We start from the raw sequence: 19,875 nt of genomic DNA on the forward strand, positions 1-19,875 counted from the left end.
ATTAAGGTAGTAATATCATCTATGAAGAAAACATAAGCAAGATAACCAAATTTTTTTTAAAATGTGGTAATTTGGAACTGGCTATTGAGTCATAGAAAGGAGTTCTCAGCTGAACTGAAGAAGGGTGTTGAAAGCCAACCTTCCTTCCTGCCCTTCTTGGCTACAGCTTTCTAGCTTTTGCAAACAAACAGAAACATGAGAAAGATGAACAGACTGGACTTTACAGCTCTCATGCATGCTAAATATAGCACAAGCAATTCCTTCTAGACTCTTCTGAAATGACAGTGATGAATGTGATTTCTGAATGACTTGCTAATTGCAGCTAAGTCAGTCACAGGATTTTGTTTCTTATGTCCAAGGCGGATATGCCATGATGAAAACCGCAAGGATAATTATTTTACATTGAAAACTATTATTTAATAACTTACAATTTAAGTGTACCTTGGAAACAATCTCAGGACTTTCATTCAAAAATGTCTATCTGAGGGAATGCTGAAGAATCAGAAGCATCTTGTTTTATTAAATTTTATACTGCTTTATAATTACAGCTACAGAATATTGTTATGATCAAATTTGTTTTTTGCATTTTATATAAGTACATCATTATGAAATATGGAACAAAGCATATAATATACATTATAAAGATAAATAAATAGAAAGATTTTGAAATTAGAAATTAAAAAACTGTCTTTTTGGATAATGTTTACTTACTACACCGAGCATGGTAACTTTATAAGAAAGATGAGAAGTATTCCTGCCAATAGTATATTCATCTTATGTTTAACTATTGTTTTTCTGATTTTAGGACTCCTAAGGTATTATTTTAGGTACCATAATTTAAAATAATATTTTACAATCAAGACACACAGGTGGAAAAAGTAACCCACAAAAATTAAAATATTAAAAGAAAGTTGTGTGACCTAAACTTTCCAATCATCGGTTGCTTTATTTGTAAAATAGGGATATTGATGCATTTTACACAGAGTGTTTGTAAAGAATACATGCAAAATCTATGTGGAATACTTAGAACCCTGCTTGGATCTTAATGAAACTTTTAATAAATGGAAACTATCAAAAGGAAGAAGAAGATCATGAAGCAGAGGAAGGGACTTTAATGAAGACAGCTACAATACCATCCTATTATCAATCTAGCTGTTGCTTACAGACTCATCCATACATACACCCAGACCTATTTGCATCTACAATAAAATACATATATACATATTACTCACTGGGCAAGTTTTCACAATAACCATGTGAGGCAGGTTTTATTAGAGAAACAGAGAAATAGAGGGAACAATTAACTTTGCAACTATGTGCCAAACATGGCTTCAAAATCCAGCTATTTTCCTCTAGTGACATGCTCTTTTTGGTGCATCATGTTATGTTGGAAATTCAAGTAAGAGTCAAGGCGTTTTCTTTGGAGGTGAAAAAACCCAAGAAATTCATACTTAAGTGTGTGTTTCAGTTTTTAAAGTCTAACCTGAATTATTTCAATATTTTTTGAAAGTAATAAAAAGCATTTTTAAAAATTTAATTAAAAGTAATTAAAATAAATAGTATTACATTTTTAAAAATGTTTATAATTTTAAAAATCATCATTCCAATTCTTTTCTAGGAAGTGCATTCTTCCAGGCATGCGTTTACCAGTAAGTCACACTATTTTTTTATATTGTTTATACAATGATAAGAGTTTTAGCCACAAAATAGTTTTTAATCAAAGTACTTATTTATTTTTAGGCTGTACCTGTTTTGCTACTACCATTTTAGCCGGTCATAAGCTGTTGGGAATAGGTCTCTGAATCTTCTTCTGTTTTTGAGTGCTGCCCAATTCATGAATCATTACTTGCTCAAATAACCTCTGTTAAATTTAGTTTTCCCAAAGTATTTTCTTTTAACACTATAAATCAATGATTCTCAATGGAAAGAAAAATTAGAATGAGGACAAATTTTGGTAATTAGTAGACACATCCATGTAGCAGATGGTACCAGACTGATTTTCAGGACTTTAAAATTTTCCAACCAGAGATTGTAATAAAGATATATATGTCCCCTTTCTACCTTTAAAATTACTGTTATTTTGGCCGGGTATGGCGACTCACACCTGTAATCCCAGCGCTTTGGGAGGGCGACGTGGGCAGATCACCTGAGGTCAGGAGTTCGAGACCAGCCTGGCCAACATGGAGAAACCCCATCTCTACTAAAAATACAAACATTAGTCAGGTGTTGTGGTGGGTGCCTGAAATCCCAACTACTCGAGAGGCTGAGGAGGGAGAATTGTTTGAACCTGGGAGGCGGGGTTGCAGTGAGCTGAGATAGCACCACTGCGCTCCAACCCCTGGGCGACAAAGCAAGACTCCGTCTGAAAAAAGAAAAAAAGAAATTACTGTTATGTTGACCTAGTATTACAGAAACAAGTAAGACCTTACTACTTAAAGGTTGTAAAAAGTAAAAAGTCAAACGACCATTCAGATTCTGAGTTCCCGAAACATAACTTTACCCAAATTTCTGTTCTCTATACACTATTTTGACAAATGTATCCGTTTTTGCCTCTAATTATTCTTATACAAGGTGATTCATATCTGTCTCTCCACATTCTTTCATCCACAATATCTTGCTGGGGTCTAGTCATAATATTACACACACTGCATATACACCTATGTTTAGCTATTACCCACTTCAATTTTGCAGGACCAAACTATATTAACCCTCACTGTCCCCAGCCCAAACATTTTATGTTCTGTAATTTCATTAATGTCCACAGCTTGTTTCCAATAGCACATTACACTCTGAGGTGAGAACTGTATGCTGCATGGTTTGGAATCACCGGCTTTGCAACCGGAGTCTGCTACTAAAAGCTGGTTGAATTTGCATGAAGTTATTCAAATTATCAGAGAATATTTATCCATTGATTTGCAGTAAGTGATATCAAGGAGACCAAGTTAGTTGGAGTATAGTGAGCAGAGAGATAATCTTATCAGAGATTGTCAAATAATTTGTCATATGGGCCCATTTAGATAATGATAAGAAATTAAGATTTTATTCAAGATAAAATAAAAAATCACTGAAGAGTTATTATCCAGGCAGTGCTAAGATCTGGCTTATATTTTTAAAGGATGGCTCCAACATAGGGAGGAGAATAAACTATGGAGAGAAAAGGGCAGGACCAGGGAGACTGGCTATTGTAGTAAACCAGAAAATATACCTTGGTGGCTCAGATTAGGCTTGTAGTTCTGAAGATAATGAGACCTAAGTTACGTTCAGATCCATTTTGAAGATCAAGCTGATAGAATTTGCTGATGTGGAATGGGGAAAAATTTTCAAAATAGGAAAATATGTTTTGTTTTGTTTTTTTGTAACTTGTAAATGGAGACATTTACAGAGATATACATTCATGAGCATTTACAGGATGTTTAATGTCATAGAAATAAATGATTTTTTGTTTTGTTTTGTTGTGTTTTTTTGAGACACAGTCTTGCTTTGTCGCCCAGGTTGGAGTGCAGTGACCCGATCTTGGCTCACTGCAAGCTCCGCCTCCCGGGTTCACGCCATTCTCCTGTCTCAGCCACCTGAGTAGCTAGGACTACAGGTGCCCACCACCAAGCCCGGCTTATTTTTTGTATTTTTAGTAGAGACGGGGTTTCACCGTTTTAGCCAGGATGGTCTCGATCTCCTGACCTCGTGATCCACCTGCCGGCCTCCCAAAGTGCTGGGATTACAGGCATGAGCCACTGCTCCGGCCAATGGATGATATTTTTTAAAGGAAGAGTACAGGAAAAGAGAAGAAGAGAGATCTAAGAACTGAGCTCTGGGAAGATTTAGAGATTGGGAAGGTGGGAAGAATCCATATAATAAATAATTACTCGTATATTCAAAAATTATTCATTGACTACCTATTGTGTGCCTAATAATGTCGTAGGTACTGGGAATATAATTGCAAACAAAATAAATGAAAAGTCCCATCTTTTTAGAGCTTACATTTTGGTGAAAGAGAGAAAGATGAGCAAGAGCAATCAGTTAAGTAAATACATGCTAAGGAAAATTTTAAGTGTGTAGGAAGTTGTAATGAGTTTCTAACTCATTCTATTCACTTGCTTAATTCTGCAGTACAGACACTAAGAAATTTAGTATGCACTTCTAAAAAAAACTAAAAAGTCATATTCTTACTGAGCCAAAACAACACTGTCACACTTAATACATTTATTTAACAATAATCTGTTAATATCATCCAATTCCCAGACTATATTTCTTACTATTCTAAATTACTAAATATGTAATGGACCTAATAATTATAAACAATGTACACTCTTAAAGAGAATTCTGGTTTGGTTATTTTTCTAAAGGTCAAGTTGACAGCATTTACTAATTAAGTGGCTGTGGAGAATGATGATCAATATTGATCTTGAATTTTTTGGCATAAGCAAGAGAAATAATGAAGTTTTTTTTTTAACTGAAGTGGGGAAGTATGTGAGGAGAATGTTAAAAGTAAATTAAGAATATATAAAGTTTGAAATGCATATTAAATACTTAAGTAGATATGTACATAAGGCACAGGGGTTTAGTCAGAGACCTGGGCTGCAGATACAACTGGAAGTCATCAGTATGCAGATGTTAGTTAAAGCAGTAAAACTGACTGATATCACCCATGGAATAAACATGTACAGGAAAGAGTGGTCCAAGGACTGAGCTGCAGTACGTTACAATATTTTGACATGAGAAGAAATCACAAAGGAGACTAAAATGGTAAGCCTAGAAAGGTTAGAAAAAAAAAAAAAACTCTGATGATTTCTGGGTTTCCATGACTCCACTGAAACAGATGCTTCAAGGAGGAGAGAGACTACACACACATCAAATACTGATGATAGGCTAAGACGATTCAGAAATAATTAAGTGACTTGGCAACATGGAAATACAGACCAATATGAGAATAGCTGGAATGAGATAATGGGATAGTGAAATAGTTTAAATTTAGAATGAGGGGATAAAAGTGAGCAATTGGTAGAGGTAAATTATTAGTGAGTTTTGCTTCAAGAAGAATATGAAAATGGGAAAGTAGCTATTAAACAATGTGAGGTCTTTTTTTCAGATTACATATTTTTTTACAGTAGTAAAACTACATGAATAATTAAATGGAGGGCAAAAATGATTTTTTAAAAATAGAAGAAAAATACTTTTAGAACTAAATTCTTGCATAGTCATACGTTGATGGGCTCTAGAGAATCCCACCGGCAAGTCTAGATGGGAGGACACTGGCATAATCGACATTGCAACTTGAGGGAGGTAGAGAGGACTTGGCCATGGTTTTTGATAGGTTAATTGATTTTGCGATCTGATTAATTTTGGGTTTTGTTTTCTTGTATGTGAGTGTGTAAAACGCAAGTTTGTAGCTGTGCAAGTGGAGAAGAAATTTTTGAGTTTTGAGAAGACAGAACAGGTATAAATATCCTTTAGAAGCGTTGAGGGAATAAATTGGCTAGAGACATTAATGCCAGGCAACATTAAAGAATCTCCTGAGTTAAAGGTCTTGAATTTATTCACATAGTGTTTATACATGTTTATATCCAGACACATTAATTAAGCTGTTTGATAGCAATCACATATTTAAACATAAACAAGGTTGTGATTCTTGCAGGTGAGAAAGATTAAGAGAAAAAGGCTAAAGCATTGCACAGTTTATTTGTATGAACACTGAGATAATTAAAAATGTTTACAAGATTTTTAGTAGATAGAAAGTAAGCTAGATGCTAAAACGTCTTCAATGGATGAGTAAGATTCAGCAGGCTTTAAGCAGATGAATGCAGCAAGAAAAAAATGTAAATGGTATACTCTGATATAATCTGGTAGAATCTACTTTAAGAGAGTTTATTCTGTGGAAGAAGGAGGAATAATGTTTTGAAAACAATAACGAGCTCTTAGTAGATATATATACATATATATGGCTCTATGGTACATGAAGAGCAGAATAAAAAAGTCATCACTTGAGAGGGGTGAAGATGGAATAGAATCTTCACAATCAGTCAGGCATCAGTTAAAGCCAAAAGGTAAAAGAAGTGTTCATGTTCATAAATTGAAACTGCAGTTAGTTTTGCTGCCAGATTGCAAATCGCAAAAGAAGAGTTGAGGGCTTTAGAAGCTTAGAAAATGTGTTAGTTTGACTAGTGTAGATTTCAGCATAGGTTACTAAAGGTTACTGCTAGGTTACACAAACCTGTTTCCGAAGGACTTTAAAACATGTTTCTTAGTGGCATACAATGTTTTGTTACATGTTTTAATTATTTAGCATGATATTTGCACAGTCATATGCACATAGGCAGATGGAAACACATGTCTCTTCATATGATTCTGTAAGATCTGAGACACAGCACAGATGGATGATAGCAATAACCTAAATCATTAAACATAAAGATCATATTTTTAATCTTTACCAATCTTTTACTTTTATTTTTGTTAAACTTACTTTCTTTGCCTTTAGAAATGACACAGTTCTTTTTCTAGTTTTTAAAACATTTCTTCTTACTTTAATTTTCAGTCCTACATACGTTCTTAACTCATGAAATGGCCCTGGGTATTGCTAAGTAAGAAAACTGAATAACATTAATTGATTTTCCTTCCTTCTCACACACTCTCCATATCTACCTGATTACCAGAGCTCATAGATAATGTTCCCTGAACATCTGAAATCCATCCTCTGGCTTGTCTTTTCATTCCCAAAGTTACTCCCCAGTGTAGACCATTTGTATTGCTGCCCTGGAACGACAATGTGTCTCCTCTCATTCTCCCTGTCAGCTTTCTTACTCTCTTCTATGCCATTCTCTCTTCTGCACACAAAATGATTTTTCTAAAATTCAAATTTGATAGCATTCTCCCCTCACAAAAAAAAAAAAAAAAAAAAAAAAAGTTTTCACATGGTGCTCTTGGCATGTAATCTAAAACAAGCTTGGTTTACAAATGTACAATCTGGTTTCTTCATAGCTCCCCAGATTCATGTCTCCTCACACCTGCCTTTTTACTTTCTCTTTCTCTATCACCTCTCAGTCTTTGCCTGTACTGTTTCATCTTACCCCAAAACTTTTAATTTCTTTGAGAAAGGTTTTTATAAGCTTCTAAGACTGGACTGAGGTTCTCCTATGTTTTATTTCCCAAGCCTGTAGTTAATCATAGTATAGTTCTCATTATGTGGTTTGATAAATTGCTTATTTGCTGTTATCTGCCAGCAGTAAGTGGTAACCTCGGTGATGGTAGGCCTGCATTTTACTCTACAATATATTCATACTGACTCCATAGCACCTAGCCCGGTGCCTGGCTCACAGTTGGTGCTCAATAAATATTTGTGAAATGATTATAGTAAATCATACAGATGTGAGGTAACATTTAATATGAAATATCAGATACTTTATGATCATCATTTACATTCATAATGTTGGATAAAACCAAAAGGGATTAGAATCAGATACACAAATAATGGTGTAAACACATCTTTATAATAATAATTATATAGTTTTTTAAATCTGCCTAAATAATAGCCAAATCATAAATGAAGTATTATTCTAATTGTTTAATAGCCATATTTGGTTCTCTTTATGACAGTGTTGAATGATTATGCAAAACTCAGTTATTAAATTAGAGAAAGAAAACAGCATGACCAGAACACTATAATCTTATAGAAACAATTATAAATCATGACACCGTGTCTTTAGGAGGTTATGTTAAATAAATACAATCAAAATCTCTAACTTTAAAACAACTATGATCGATCATATTTTCCTTAAGAAATTATTACTTTTTTGGGGGGTTGATGGAGTGGAGTAGGAAATGTAAATGGTATCTAATTTTCATTTCCTTTTTAATTTTAGAGCTAAAAGATGACAAAACTGAAGAAAATGTTTCACTGAGTTCTTCATGTTAATTCATTTAAATTTTTTGCACTGGTATTTTTTATAAGTTCAGTACAAAAACCTTGAAGATTGAGGTAAATTATAATTGAATTACAATGTTTGTCTACCTTTCTGACATAATATGATTTTTACTTTTTCTGCGATCTCTCATGATAAAGGCCATTTTTAATATCAAGTCATATTTTCTAGAACCTTATTTGTCTAATAAATTTCCTTAAGAAATATAAAGTTCTCCCTATTTAGAATAAAATAATACTTTAATATACCTAAAACATAGTTGTTTTCAACAACCAGTTACCATCAGCGGCATAATACACTCAGATATTTACTTAATAATGATTGAGATAAAGACAAAGAAATGTTATTATGAGATTTATTTATTTATTTATTTATTTTTATTTATTTATTTTTGAGACAGGGTCTCATTCTGTCACCCAGGCTGGAGTGCAGTGGCATGATCTTGGCTCATCACTGCAACCTTTGCCTCCCAGTTTCAAGTAATTATCTTGCCTCAGCCTCCAGAGTACCTGGGACTACAGGAACATGCCACCACCCTTGGCAATTTTTTTTTGTACAATATTTTTAGTAGAGACAGGGTCTCACTATGTTGGCCAAGCTGGTGTTGGACTCCTGACCTCAAGTGATCCACCAAACTGATCCTCCCATAATGTTGAGATTACAGGCATGAGCCACTACACCTGGCTGACGTATTTTAATGCAAAAATTATTTACTCATAGTGAAAATTTTATGCTTAACATTTGTTTATTTGAATTTCCTTTAATGGAAACTGACAACCTAGTATATTGTTGCTCGTTTTTTTTTTGTTGCTGTTGTTGTTTTTTGAGACAGAGTCTCGTTCTGTCACCCAGGCTGCAGTGCAGTGGCGCGATCTCAGCTCACTGCAAACTCCGCCTCAAGGGTTCACACCATTCTCCTGTCTCAGCCTCCTGAGTAGCTGGGACTACAGGTGCCCGCCACCACGCCTGGCTAATTTTTGGTATTTTTTTTAGTAGAGACGGGGTTTCACCGTGTTAGTCAGGATGGTCTTGATCTCCTGACCTCGTGATCAGCCTGCCTCGGCCTCTCAAAGTGCTGGGATTACAGGCGCGATGTTGCTTGTTTTAAATAATGCTAAGTGTTTCAACTCCAGCTATTGAAAAACAGTGACAGATTCTAGCCATTAATTTATATATGCTGATGGAAAATAGATTTCAAGATTTATTTTAATATGTCAAATACATACCTAATTTTTGCATACCAGATACCTATACCATATGAAAATAATAAAAAAGTCATATTCCTTTTAGTAGCTGTTGATATGTTTAATTTGTAATACTTTAGTCACTTTTATGAACAAATGCTACATAATCTATGATGTTGTAAGATTATCTTTAAAAATGTATTTTACTTGAATACCAATTTGGTCTTTTATAAACATAATAAATAGATATTTAATTTTACACTCTATGAGTATAGATCTGGTGAGGTGGCTCATTCCTGTAATCCCAGCACTTTGAGAGGATTGTTTGAGCTCTGGGTGGTTGAGGCTGCAGTGAGAGCTGTGATTGCACCACTGCACCCCAGCCTGGGAGACAGAGCAAGATCCTGTCTTTTCAAAAAAAAAGCCTTTTCAAAAAAAAAAAGTACTGTGGTTACTTTATTTCTGCTAAGACTCAAAAAGACTAATTTTGAATCACATCTAGATTGCTATAAATGTACTTCTAAAGAGCCATTCATATCTACAAAACACAGGCATATACTGCAGAAAAATGCTAAATACAATTTTCTCTCTGGATAAGTTAAGAAAGTAAAACATAAGAAAAAAGAAAACTATCAATTATGGAGTAATATACTTACAGTTTTTATCCCTTTTGACTCTATATATTATGTTAAGTTTAAAAAGTAAGAAAGCCAATGACTATGCTTACTTTATTTAAAAAGTAAATGATCCGTATGTATTTCTCAAAATATTATTAAATTTTTAATGGATATTATAATGTTATTTGGTATTTAGCTTATGGAAGAAAAAAACCGTTATGGACTTTCATGTTTCTATATTGCAAAAGTGTTAATTTGTATTTTATGTGGTCCTCTTGAGGGATTGGATGGGCAAAATTAAGCCAATATAAGCAAACATATTTAAATCCAAGTATAAAACCATAGCTAAACCCAACTTCCATGTGGTTTAAATTTTAAACATGTTTGAGAGTTTTCAGCTTTTGTGAAAGCATTACATTATTGCCAAATTTGAATGTTCATGTATTTTTTTTGTATGGCATTCTGAATAAAACTTACTTATGGTATACTTTTAATGTTTTTATTATTATGCACTAAACATTTAGGATGAATGAGCAGATTTTAAATTTTTTATATCCAATGTGCATTACAATGTTATTTTTCACTATGTATATGTCTATATAATCCTACATGTATAACTTTTTAGATCCATTGCACAAATTTATCAGAGGTGTATAAGGCAAATGTTTGTGAGGTATATTTTACTCTAATAATTCACCCAAATTTCCATGCATTTTCATAACACAAGGGTTATGTGCTTTCATAATATAGGACTCCCCAATGATAATGTACACAAATCCTCTAAGAGAAGTGTCATGGCTTTTATAATGATTAAACTTACAGTAATAGCAGCAGCTCACTTTAAGGATGTCTAGTACATCATTGTCTTAGTTAAATTTCTTTAACGGTCAAATTTTTAAAAAGTATTATCATGCTAAGAATTATTTTATCATAGTTTATGGGAAAATGCTCCTATTTCCACTCTTTCATTAGTATTTTACAGGGGTCAGTAGAATTTTCCACATGCCTAGGAAACTTTTATATGTTTATTATTATTGGTAGTATAAGTTACTATTAAAATTACTATTCTTAGTCATGCTTACTAAGTGACAGACATCAAAATAATTCTTTAACATCAGTTACAGAGTTGAGATTTATTTTGTAGACAAAGTAGTATGTTTCAGATAGGCTATCTTTTGCTGAGTTTTTAAATATAAATATCTGATAACAAGTATTAGTTGTGTTATCTTCAGTTACACCCAGTGTGAAGTAAGGATATTCTTCTGTTCAAGTTGTGATATTCTAGCAGCAGATTCTAGTTCACAGAAAGTGTCTATGAAAGTTATCCATATTATCCCTGCTAGGAAGATTATGCCCACTCAAAATATCTCAATAGACATTACATATGGTGTTCCAGAAGAATGCAGAGTCCCAGCACATCCATTTCCTTCCTGTGTGTGCAGATAGGCGTATTTTAAGAGATTCACTGAGTACTTTGCATGGATTCATCACTTAACATTGGTTCTTATTTTATCTTTGGATGTGTTATTTTATTGCCAGATTTCTACACTGAGGCTAGGCTAGGATATTGTGCCAGCCAAATCATCTACTGAAGGCATGATAAACATGATAGGAAATATGAAAGCAAACACCACTAGTCGAAGTGCTGCTGGGAGTGGGGATGCATTCTGTTCTTTAGTTCTGTTTTGGGGCTATCTGGAGAATTAAGTTCCTCCATTTGAAATGAATGGTAAGTTTTTCAACATTGGCTTCCTTAGCAGTGTTTGAGGTAAGCTTGCTGTTACTGTTTCATTTTCTTTCAAAATATTTTGGTCTTTAGTATACGGTTAAATGAAGAACTGGTGTGGTGCTTTCATCTCAAAGGACACACCATGACATATCCAGCTGATAAAACTGATGGGGAACTTTTTTAAGAACAGAGGATTTGGCTCAAGATTAATATATTACAACTCTAACTAAAATACGTAGTGGAGTGAAGTATCCTTTTTCTTCTACGTCTTATTGGAGTTATAAGTTAAATTGACTGAAATTTATTGCACGGTGATAATAAAAGTAGAGCTGCATTACCTAATTGATATTTAAGATGCAAGAAATCTTTATTTTAAAAAATTGGTCATGAAAAGAGCAGCAATGTTATATTTTAATTTGCAGAATATAAAAACCCAACAATTGAAACTATCTTACTCAGAAGTGAAAAAGTAAAATTGTAGGTGAATTTAAAATTGAAGATTAGATCTCTCCATTTTGTAGGCAGTTAGACTCTTGACAGAAGGGTTAAATTTAGAAATGATCTCTACATATGCAGGTGCAGGTTTAAGGCTTCTTCTATCTGAATTTCCATTTGATACCTAAGGAAACCAGGCTGATAAAAAAGTGAAAACATACTTACCTACATATTCATGGATGGATAACAAGTTGTATGTAGATGTGCCTAAGAGAGCAGTGTAAGTGTGTGTGTGTGAAATGCAAGAATGTGTGATAAATGAAAAAATAATAAAATTATTTTAAACATAAGGGAGGTTTTGCATGAACAGACAATGGTAATGCTCTAGGAATAACTGAATTCTCTGTGTCTACCAAAAAACACTGAACTGAAAAAATTAATTTGATTTGCTCTTAGAAAATTCTATTTTTGGAATTCTGTTCTCAGTATTATATTTTTAATTTGTAAATTTCAAATAAAACAATATAATAATTTAGAATAATATTTCCTGAGCAAGATGATAGTATACACAGATAACCATAGTTTTACCTTCCTAATGCATAGAGTTAGAGCCTAAACACAGAAATATTATTAATAATAAGTACTGAGCCCAGTGAGGATTAAGAAATAATAATCAAAACAGTAAATTTAGAGTGACAAGGTGGCTAGGTGGTCTAGTGAAAAGAAATGGGCTTCGGTGTCAGAAAGACTTGGATACAGAAGCCCATTTCAAACCATATATAGTCTTTTGACTATTTTTCCTCCTTTCGTTCCTTTCTGTCCTTCTCATCTTTCAATCTCCAGAGATTCCTTTTAGTGTAGATTAGTTCAAGCTCAAAGTATCTGAAGGCTGTATACTAAAGACTGTGAATACTGACCTTCAAGAACAGACAGAGGACCACCTGAATTACATCAGGAATAAACAAGTTTATATACATAAATGTTTTTGCATTCTCAATATTTTAGTACCAACTCTACGATATACAATTTTATCAATAGCCGAACAGTTTGGAAGTTCTAAAAATACTATAATATCCTTATCCAACTATTTCTTTGAATCAATCTATCAGTGGAAGAAAAATGGATCTCATGAGTCTTTTGATTTTTTTTTTGAGGTCCCACTACAAGAGTTTATCATGTATTTTATCAAATCTTTATCACATAGTTTATCAAGTATTTATCAACATTTATACTCTCTATATAATTTTAGACATTATCTGTTCTTATTGGCATGATAATCTAACCATTTATTTTGCATGTTACACATAAGGAAACAATAAAATGATTTTAGTGTACTTTCAAACAAACGGACTGTTTCATGCTTAAACTGGATTTAGCATGGGCATTTCCAATTTTCTGTATAATAACATCTTTATTTCATTTGAAAATTTATCTCTTATTTGTATTTAGAACTCAACTACTGTAGAACAACAGAAAAACAAAAAAAGAGTTATATGTTTTACATAAAAATTTCCATTTTGTTTTTCATTGCCAGTGGCATAATTGTTATTTATTTGGGCTGTATTTTAATCTGGTAGTTTCTCATAACGAAAAAGGTTTCAATATTCTCTCAAAGAAAGCATAATACAGTGAATATGCATATACTCTAATTGTGTGTGAGTATTGGAGAGGTGCTTCCTTAAATGCCCCCTCAGATATGAAAGTACAGTCTAGACATTAAAGGACTGGGGTCCATAGCACTTTACACCAGTATTAGTTCTACGAGAATTTTTTTCTATACCTCTTTCTCTGTGTCCTCATTGAAAGCTACTAGAAATGTTCAATATCCTTCATAATGTAATAGGATTTTTACATTTTTCTAATTACTCTATCATCATTACTTTTGGTCTGAAGCATTCCATGAGAGTCCCTTTTTTTTTTCTATCAGGATAATTGTTTAAAACTTTTTTACCAGAAAAAAAATCATAAAATGAGAGACTACTGTGGATTTAGCAACAGAAGTTGCAAAATTATAATAAACAGTGCTCTGAATCATACTATTAAATAAGGCTACTTACCAATAAAATTTACAAGATAATTTAATATGTAGTTGAAATCTTTCTATTGCTGTACTAATTTTTATATTATGCTTAGGTATTAAGTAATCAAATCATTACGTTTAATATTTTACAATAATCATATTTTATTCTCTTTTATATTTTCTTCCTTATTAAATAAATAATTTCTCATTCTAAAATTACTAAATATTGCATTTTCATCATCTTATTCTTTTCCATTTGTAGATATTTGATTATGTGTCTATATCTAAAGTATGTTCAAACTTCTGGTTTACCAGTATTTTGTAAAGTCAATGCTATCTACAAAATAATATTTATTCTTTTTGAAATCTCATTGAAAAGTTTATTACAAGCATACTGTGTTACAACTGTGATTGAACTTATCATTTTGATTCCTTTACTTCAAAATCTTTTCTAGTCCAGAAAAGAAGGAAAAAATGTTGAAACACAATAAAAATAAATATATGAGTTAAAAGCATATTTTCTGTAGAAATTTCAAGGATAACAAAGGACAATTATAAAGATAAGGTTTAATTTTATATTTAGTAGATAGCCATTTATCTGACTCTAATATTATTTATTCTTTATATACAAATGATCTGCACTGTACTAAAGGAACATAAATAATGTAATTAAATTTAAAAAGATAAAAAACAACCAGTTCAGCTATCACCTATAATTTAAGGTAGAGATTAAAAAAAAAGTCTTAATTTACACATACTCTAATGTAAGTCTGAGTAACTAACAGATTATCTGACCCCAAAATTGATGGAGAAAACAAGATTAGGATTTGTACGTTCTAGAAATTTAGTAATTTTTCATAAGTGTTAGGTTTCTTTGACTTCCGCAATGATTTCATTATAACAAATATAGGTAGTATTCCTCATATTACAATATCTGAATTAATTGTATACTAAGTATATAAGATTATTGTAAGTAGTAAATTTAGTAATAAATAATTTGCACATGAAATCTGAGATTGCAGTCTAGTGCTGCAAATAGAGTTAGTTTAAGGTTTTGCAAATAACACGTTTTCTGGTTTATGTTATTCTCCTCTCATTCTCTATTTCAGGGTTCATTAATGTGATTCAAAATTTTTATGACTACCTTCTTTGAAATATTTATTCCCCAGATGTTTCCATTTTTTAAGAAGATAAAATGAAAGAAAAATCCAAAAAGAATAAAATAAATGCAAATACATAGTTATAGCTTTAGAGATTCAGGTTAAAGGAGAAGGCAAGCTTATTTTAATCATAATGTTAATAGTTTAGTTTTTGCTCTTATGATGTTAATCCTTACATTCCTCAGCTCACTAATCCTTACTGGAAACCTGAAACGTGCATGCTGAGCCCTGCCTAGCCGAGAGCCAATCTTCAGGAATTCAGCCAAATCTTAGAAATGCAGCTTGTCCCTAGAGTCCCCATTCTCCAACCCTTGCTGGCCTGATTGCTTTTCTGTCTACCAACCCCTGGGCCCTTTGCTAAACTTCTCTAAACTTATGTCTGACATACTTTTCAGCTTTTGTCAAAATTTTTTTCCTTGGGGCTACTTCCTAGTCTCTGTAGTCCCTAACTTGCCGTTAGGTTTACCAGATTTAGTGAAAACAAAGCAAAACACCCAGTTAAATGTGAATTCCAACTAAAATACAAATAATGTTTAGTATAATTATGTCCCATCAGACTTACGGATCATATTTATACTAATATATATTAGAATTAGTATTATACTTACACTAATTTTTAATTTATACTAATGTTTAATTATAAATCATATTTATAATATATATTAGGATTAGTAAATATTTATAATTAAATTAGTATTAGGATTAGATTTATAATACATATTAGTATTAGTATTATATTCATACCAATATATGTTAGTATTAGTGTAATACTTATATATTTAAAATAATGTATATTACATATATATATTCCTGGTTTAGCTTATTTTCACATTTAACTGAATGTCCTATATTTTATCTGGCAATATTAATTATAGTATGTATCTGGAATAATTACATACAGTTTCTCAAATTTCCATAACAGCCAAGGAGATAGGTATTAACACTTTGATTTTAGAAATAAAAAAAAAAAAACATTAAGGGCAAAGGAGATTGAATTTTTGCTCTTTTCCTTCCCTAGTGGTTTGCAAAAATTCTAATAGCGAGGGAGCAAAGTTTAGGGAAGATGGATCTGGGTTCCTCCATCACACCACAAAGTTCAATTTGGAGTTCTGGTTTTCACTAATAGCTGTGGAATTTTGAGTAGCTTCAGCTCTGTAAGCCTCCATATCCTTATCAACACCTGTTGAGGATGATGATACTTCTTTAGAGAATTGCTATAACCATGAAAGTGAAGTCCTGAGCAGGGAGCTAGCAAATGTTAGCAATTAATAAATTTAATTGATGTAATTTTTAATATTATAGATATAAGATTATGACTCCAAAGGCTACCTGGTCAGTACTTTCTTTAGAATATCCTGACAATACAATAGGCTAAATTATTATTCTTGTTTAAATATTACATAAGAAGTATATTCTTTAAGGACTCAATTATTTTTATTACAACATATTCATTATATTTTAACAGATTAATTTTCTATTAGACATTACATAATACTTCTATGAATGTTCAAGGACACACAGAGAGCAGCACGTACATGTTTTGTGGTCTAGGGTCAATATTTTGTGACTACTTATACCAGCTTGCTTATGAGAAGTTATTTTCCCCCGGTTTCTTGTCATGCAATTAGACGGTGACCGCTCAGTTCTATTGTAAGATTACTTGCCTTCTGCCTATGCCTTCTTAGAAAATTGTTGTTTCTGATTTGTCTTTCATCAAAAAAAAAAAATCAATGAGTAATTCTTTTAAAGTTTAGGGCACACTACAAATCAATAGGTTTCAATATGACCTTTTCTATGGAATACATATCAAAGAAATATTTGTCATACTTTTTTAATGTTCAGAATATCTAGGATGTTGTCTATTTTTCTCTTTGCTACTTGTCTCTTGATTCCTTTTATTTTAGATCCACGTAGTCTTAATTACTGATGATCTAAGTTCTAACCAAGTGGTTTGCATTGTATTTACAAGGATAGTTTTCTATAAAGAAAGTAAATAAAATTAAGTAGATAGAGATGATGATTACACAAAACCAGATTAATCTCTATAATTGCTATACCATTCCCACCAGTTCACAATCATGTTGCAATATTCCCCATGAAAAGGCAAAGTCAATAAAAAACACCTCTACCCTCTCTTGTCCAACCATCCCCTGAGTTGACTTCCCTGATCCACTTTAGAGTAATGATCTTTGAAAGAGTTGCCTCAAATTGCAATTACTGATTCCTCTCTTCTCATTCTCATTTGCATCTCTGTTAAGGTTTTAGTTCCCACCATCCCATCAAAACACCATATATTTGCTACCAATATGTCCACATTTCCAAACCCACAATCATACACAATTTCACATAATTTTCTTTGTACTCATTCTGTATTCTATACGGATACTCCTTTCCTGAAATATTCTCTTTATTTAGTCTTGAGTGGATATCATGTTCTCCTAGTTGCCTTCCAATTCATTTGGCTACTCCATTCTCTCTCTACAGTTTTCTCTTCCTCCTCCCACCCTCTAACCTTGAGGTGCTTAGATATGTGTTTTATCTAAAACCTCCGTAAGTGAAATAAACCTGTCTCATAGCTTTAAACACCATCTTCGTACTTTTAGATACCAAATTTATATCTTTGTTTTATCTAAAACTTCCATTAAGTGAAATAAACCTGTCTCATAGCTTTAAACACCATCTTCATACTTTTAGATACCAAATTTATAGCCCCTTTTTCTCCCTTGAATTTTAGATGTCTTGGCACAATAAAAATTTAAATATAAATTAAACAATTTAATTTAAATATTTCTGGAAAAACAGGTCCCTTAAATGAAATGTCTGAAATAGCACTTTTGATTTCACTCTCCCAACCACATCCTCCAATAGTTGTCAATATCTCAGGAAATGTTACCTCTACTCTTCTGGTGGCTCAAATAAAAAATTTTGCAGTATAGTATCCTTGTCTCAATTTATTCTCTCGTATTCCACATCCAATATCTCAGCAAATATTGTCAGACCTTCCTTCAAAGTATAACCTGATTCTGATCATTTTTTCCCACTTTTACCTAATCTATGATCATTTCTTAACTGGACTGCTGTAATAACCTCCTAGTTCTTCTGTACACTTCATTCTTGTATGCCTACCAGTCAGAGATTTCTTTATAATGTTTGAGCCAAAATATACTACTCAAATTCCTGAATATTTCATAACTAAATGTCTCACTCAGGAAAGATTTCAGAAACTCATCCAAGCTTCAAATCATATATCTTGGTTCTTTGTACTTCTCTGACCTTACCTCTTATCACTTCCCCTTCACATACCTATTCCGGCCTCACTATCTTTCTTGCTGTTCCTGCAACATCCCAAATACTTTAGTGTTAGAGGTTGTTCTCTCTTCTGGGAAAATTTTTCCCCAGATATTCACATGATTTACTCTGTCCCTCTATTTTAATAGAACTTTGTCAGAAGCTTTTCGTGACTGCCTTACAAATGATAACACATTCTATCTGCATCTTGCTCTATGCTTCTGTGTTTTATAGTTTTTTCAGAACTCTCACCATGATAAGATACAAATATATTTGAAAGCCCACATGCATCAAGCATTATTGAGGTAATAGGGATGCAGCAGTAAACACAACATAAATAGGCAAAGATGACAATGACAAAGCAAATAAAAAACAGTGAGGCATGGAGAACAGAGAGAAAATCTTTACCCTCAAGGGCCTTACAATCTAAAGAAGGAAAATAGCAGCAGGTATAATTTATTAAAACTCATCAATCTGGCCATAATTATTTTATACTGAAAAGTATTGTTTAATAACTTGTGATTTTAAAAGCAGTGTACCTTGAAAACAATCTCATGACTTTCATTCAAAAATGTCTATCTGAGGGAATGCTGAAGAATCAGAAGCATCTTGTTTTATTAAATTTTATACTGCTTTATAATTACAGCTACAGATAAATTGTTATGATCAAATTTATTTTTCACATTTTATATAAATACATAATTACAAAATATGAAACAAAGCATATAATAAAGCTATAAAAATAAATAAATAGATTTTGAAATTAGAAATTATAAAATGTCTTTTTGGATAAAGTTTACCTCCTATAATGAGAATGGTAACTTCATAAGGAGGATGAGACATATTTCTGCCAACAATATATTCTTATGTTTAACTATGGTTTTTCTGATTTTAGGACTACTAAAGCATTATTTTAGGTACCATAATTTAAAATAACATTTTAAAATCAAGACATGCAGGTGGAAAAATTAACCCACAAAAAGTAAAAAATTAAAAACAAATGTTAGTCGTATGACCTAAACTTTCCAATCATCAGTGGCTTTATTTGTAAAATAGGGATATTAATGCATTTTACACAGAGTGGTTGTAAAGAATACATGCAAAGTCTATCTGGAATATTTAGACCCTTGCTTGGATCTTAATGAAACATTTAGTAAATGGAAGCTATCAAAACGAAGAAGATCATGAAGCAGAGGAAGAGACATTAGTGAAGACAACAACAATACCATCCTATTACCAATCTAGTTGTTGCTTACAGACTTATCCATAGGTATACCCAGATCTATTTGCATCTACAATAAAATACATATATACGTATTATTCACTAGGCAAGTTTTCACAGTAACCATGTGAGGAAGGTTTTATTAGAGAAATAGAGACATAGAGGGAACAATTAACTTGGCAACTATGTGGCAAACACGGCTTCAAAATCAAGCTATTTTCCTCTAATGCCATGCTCTTTTGATGCATCATGCTATGTTGGAAATTCAATTAAAAGTCAAGGCCTTTTCTTTGGAGGTGAAAAAATA

At 32.4% G+C, this 19,875-nt stretch overlaps 1 protein-coding gene across 3 annotated transcripts in view; it reads right to left on the reverse strand.

Annotated features, from left to right (window-relative positions):
- BCHE (butyrylcholinesterase) overlaps window positions 1-19,875 on the reverse strand; it is a 68,765-nt gene that overhangs the window by 28,358 nt on the left and 20,532 nt on the right. The window contains exon 3 of one of the 3 annotated variants that reach the window (XM_063662393.1): window positions 1,306-2,362. The exons of the other annotated variants lie outside the window; for them this stretch is intronic. Within the exon in view, the coding sequence (XP_063518463.1) occupies window positions 2,143-2,362 (220 nt within the window). The 3' untranslated portion in view covers window positions 1,306-2,142. Of the gene's footprint in view, window positions 1-1,305; window positions 2,363-19,875 lie in introns of those variants that run through there. 3 annotated transcript variants of the gene reach the window in all.

Source organism: Pongo pygmaeus, chromosome 2, assembly GCF_028885625.2.
Source record: "Pongo pygmaeus isolate AG05252 chromosome 2, NHGRI_mPonPyg2-v2.0_pri, whole genome shotgun sequence".
Classification (NCBI taxonomy): Eukaryota; Metazoa; Chordata; class Mammalia; order Primates; family Hominidae; genus Pongo; species Pongo pygmaeus.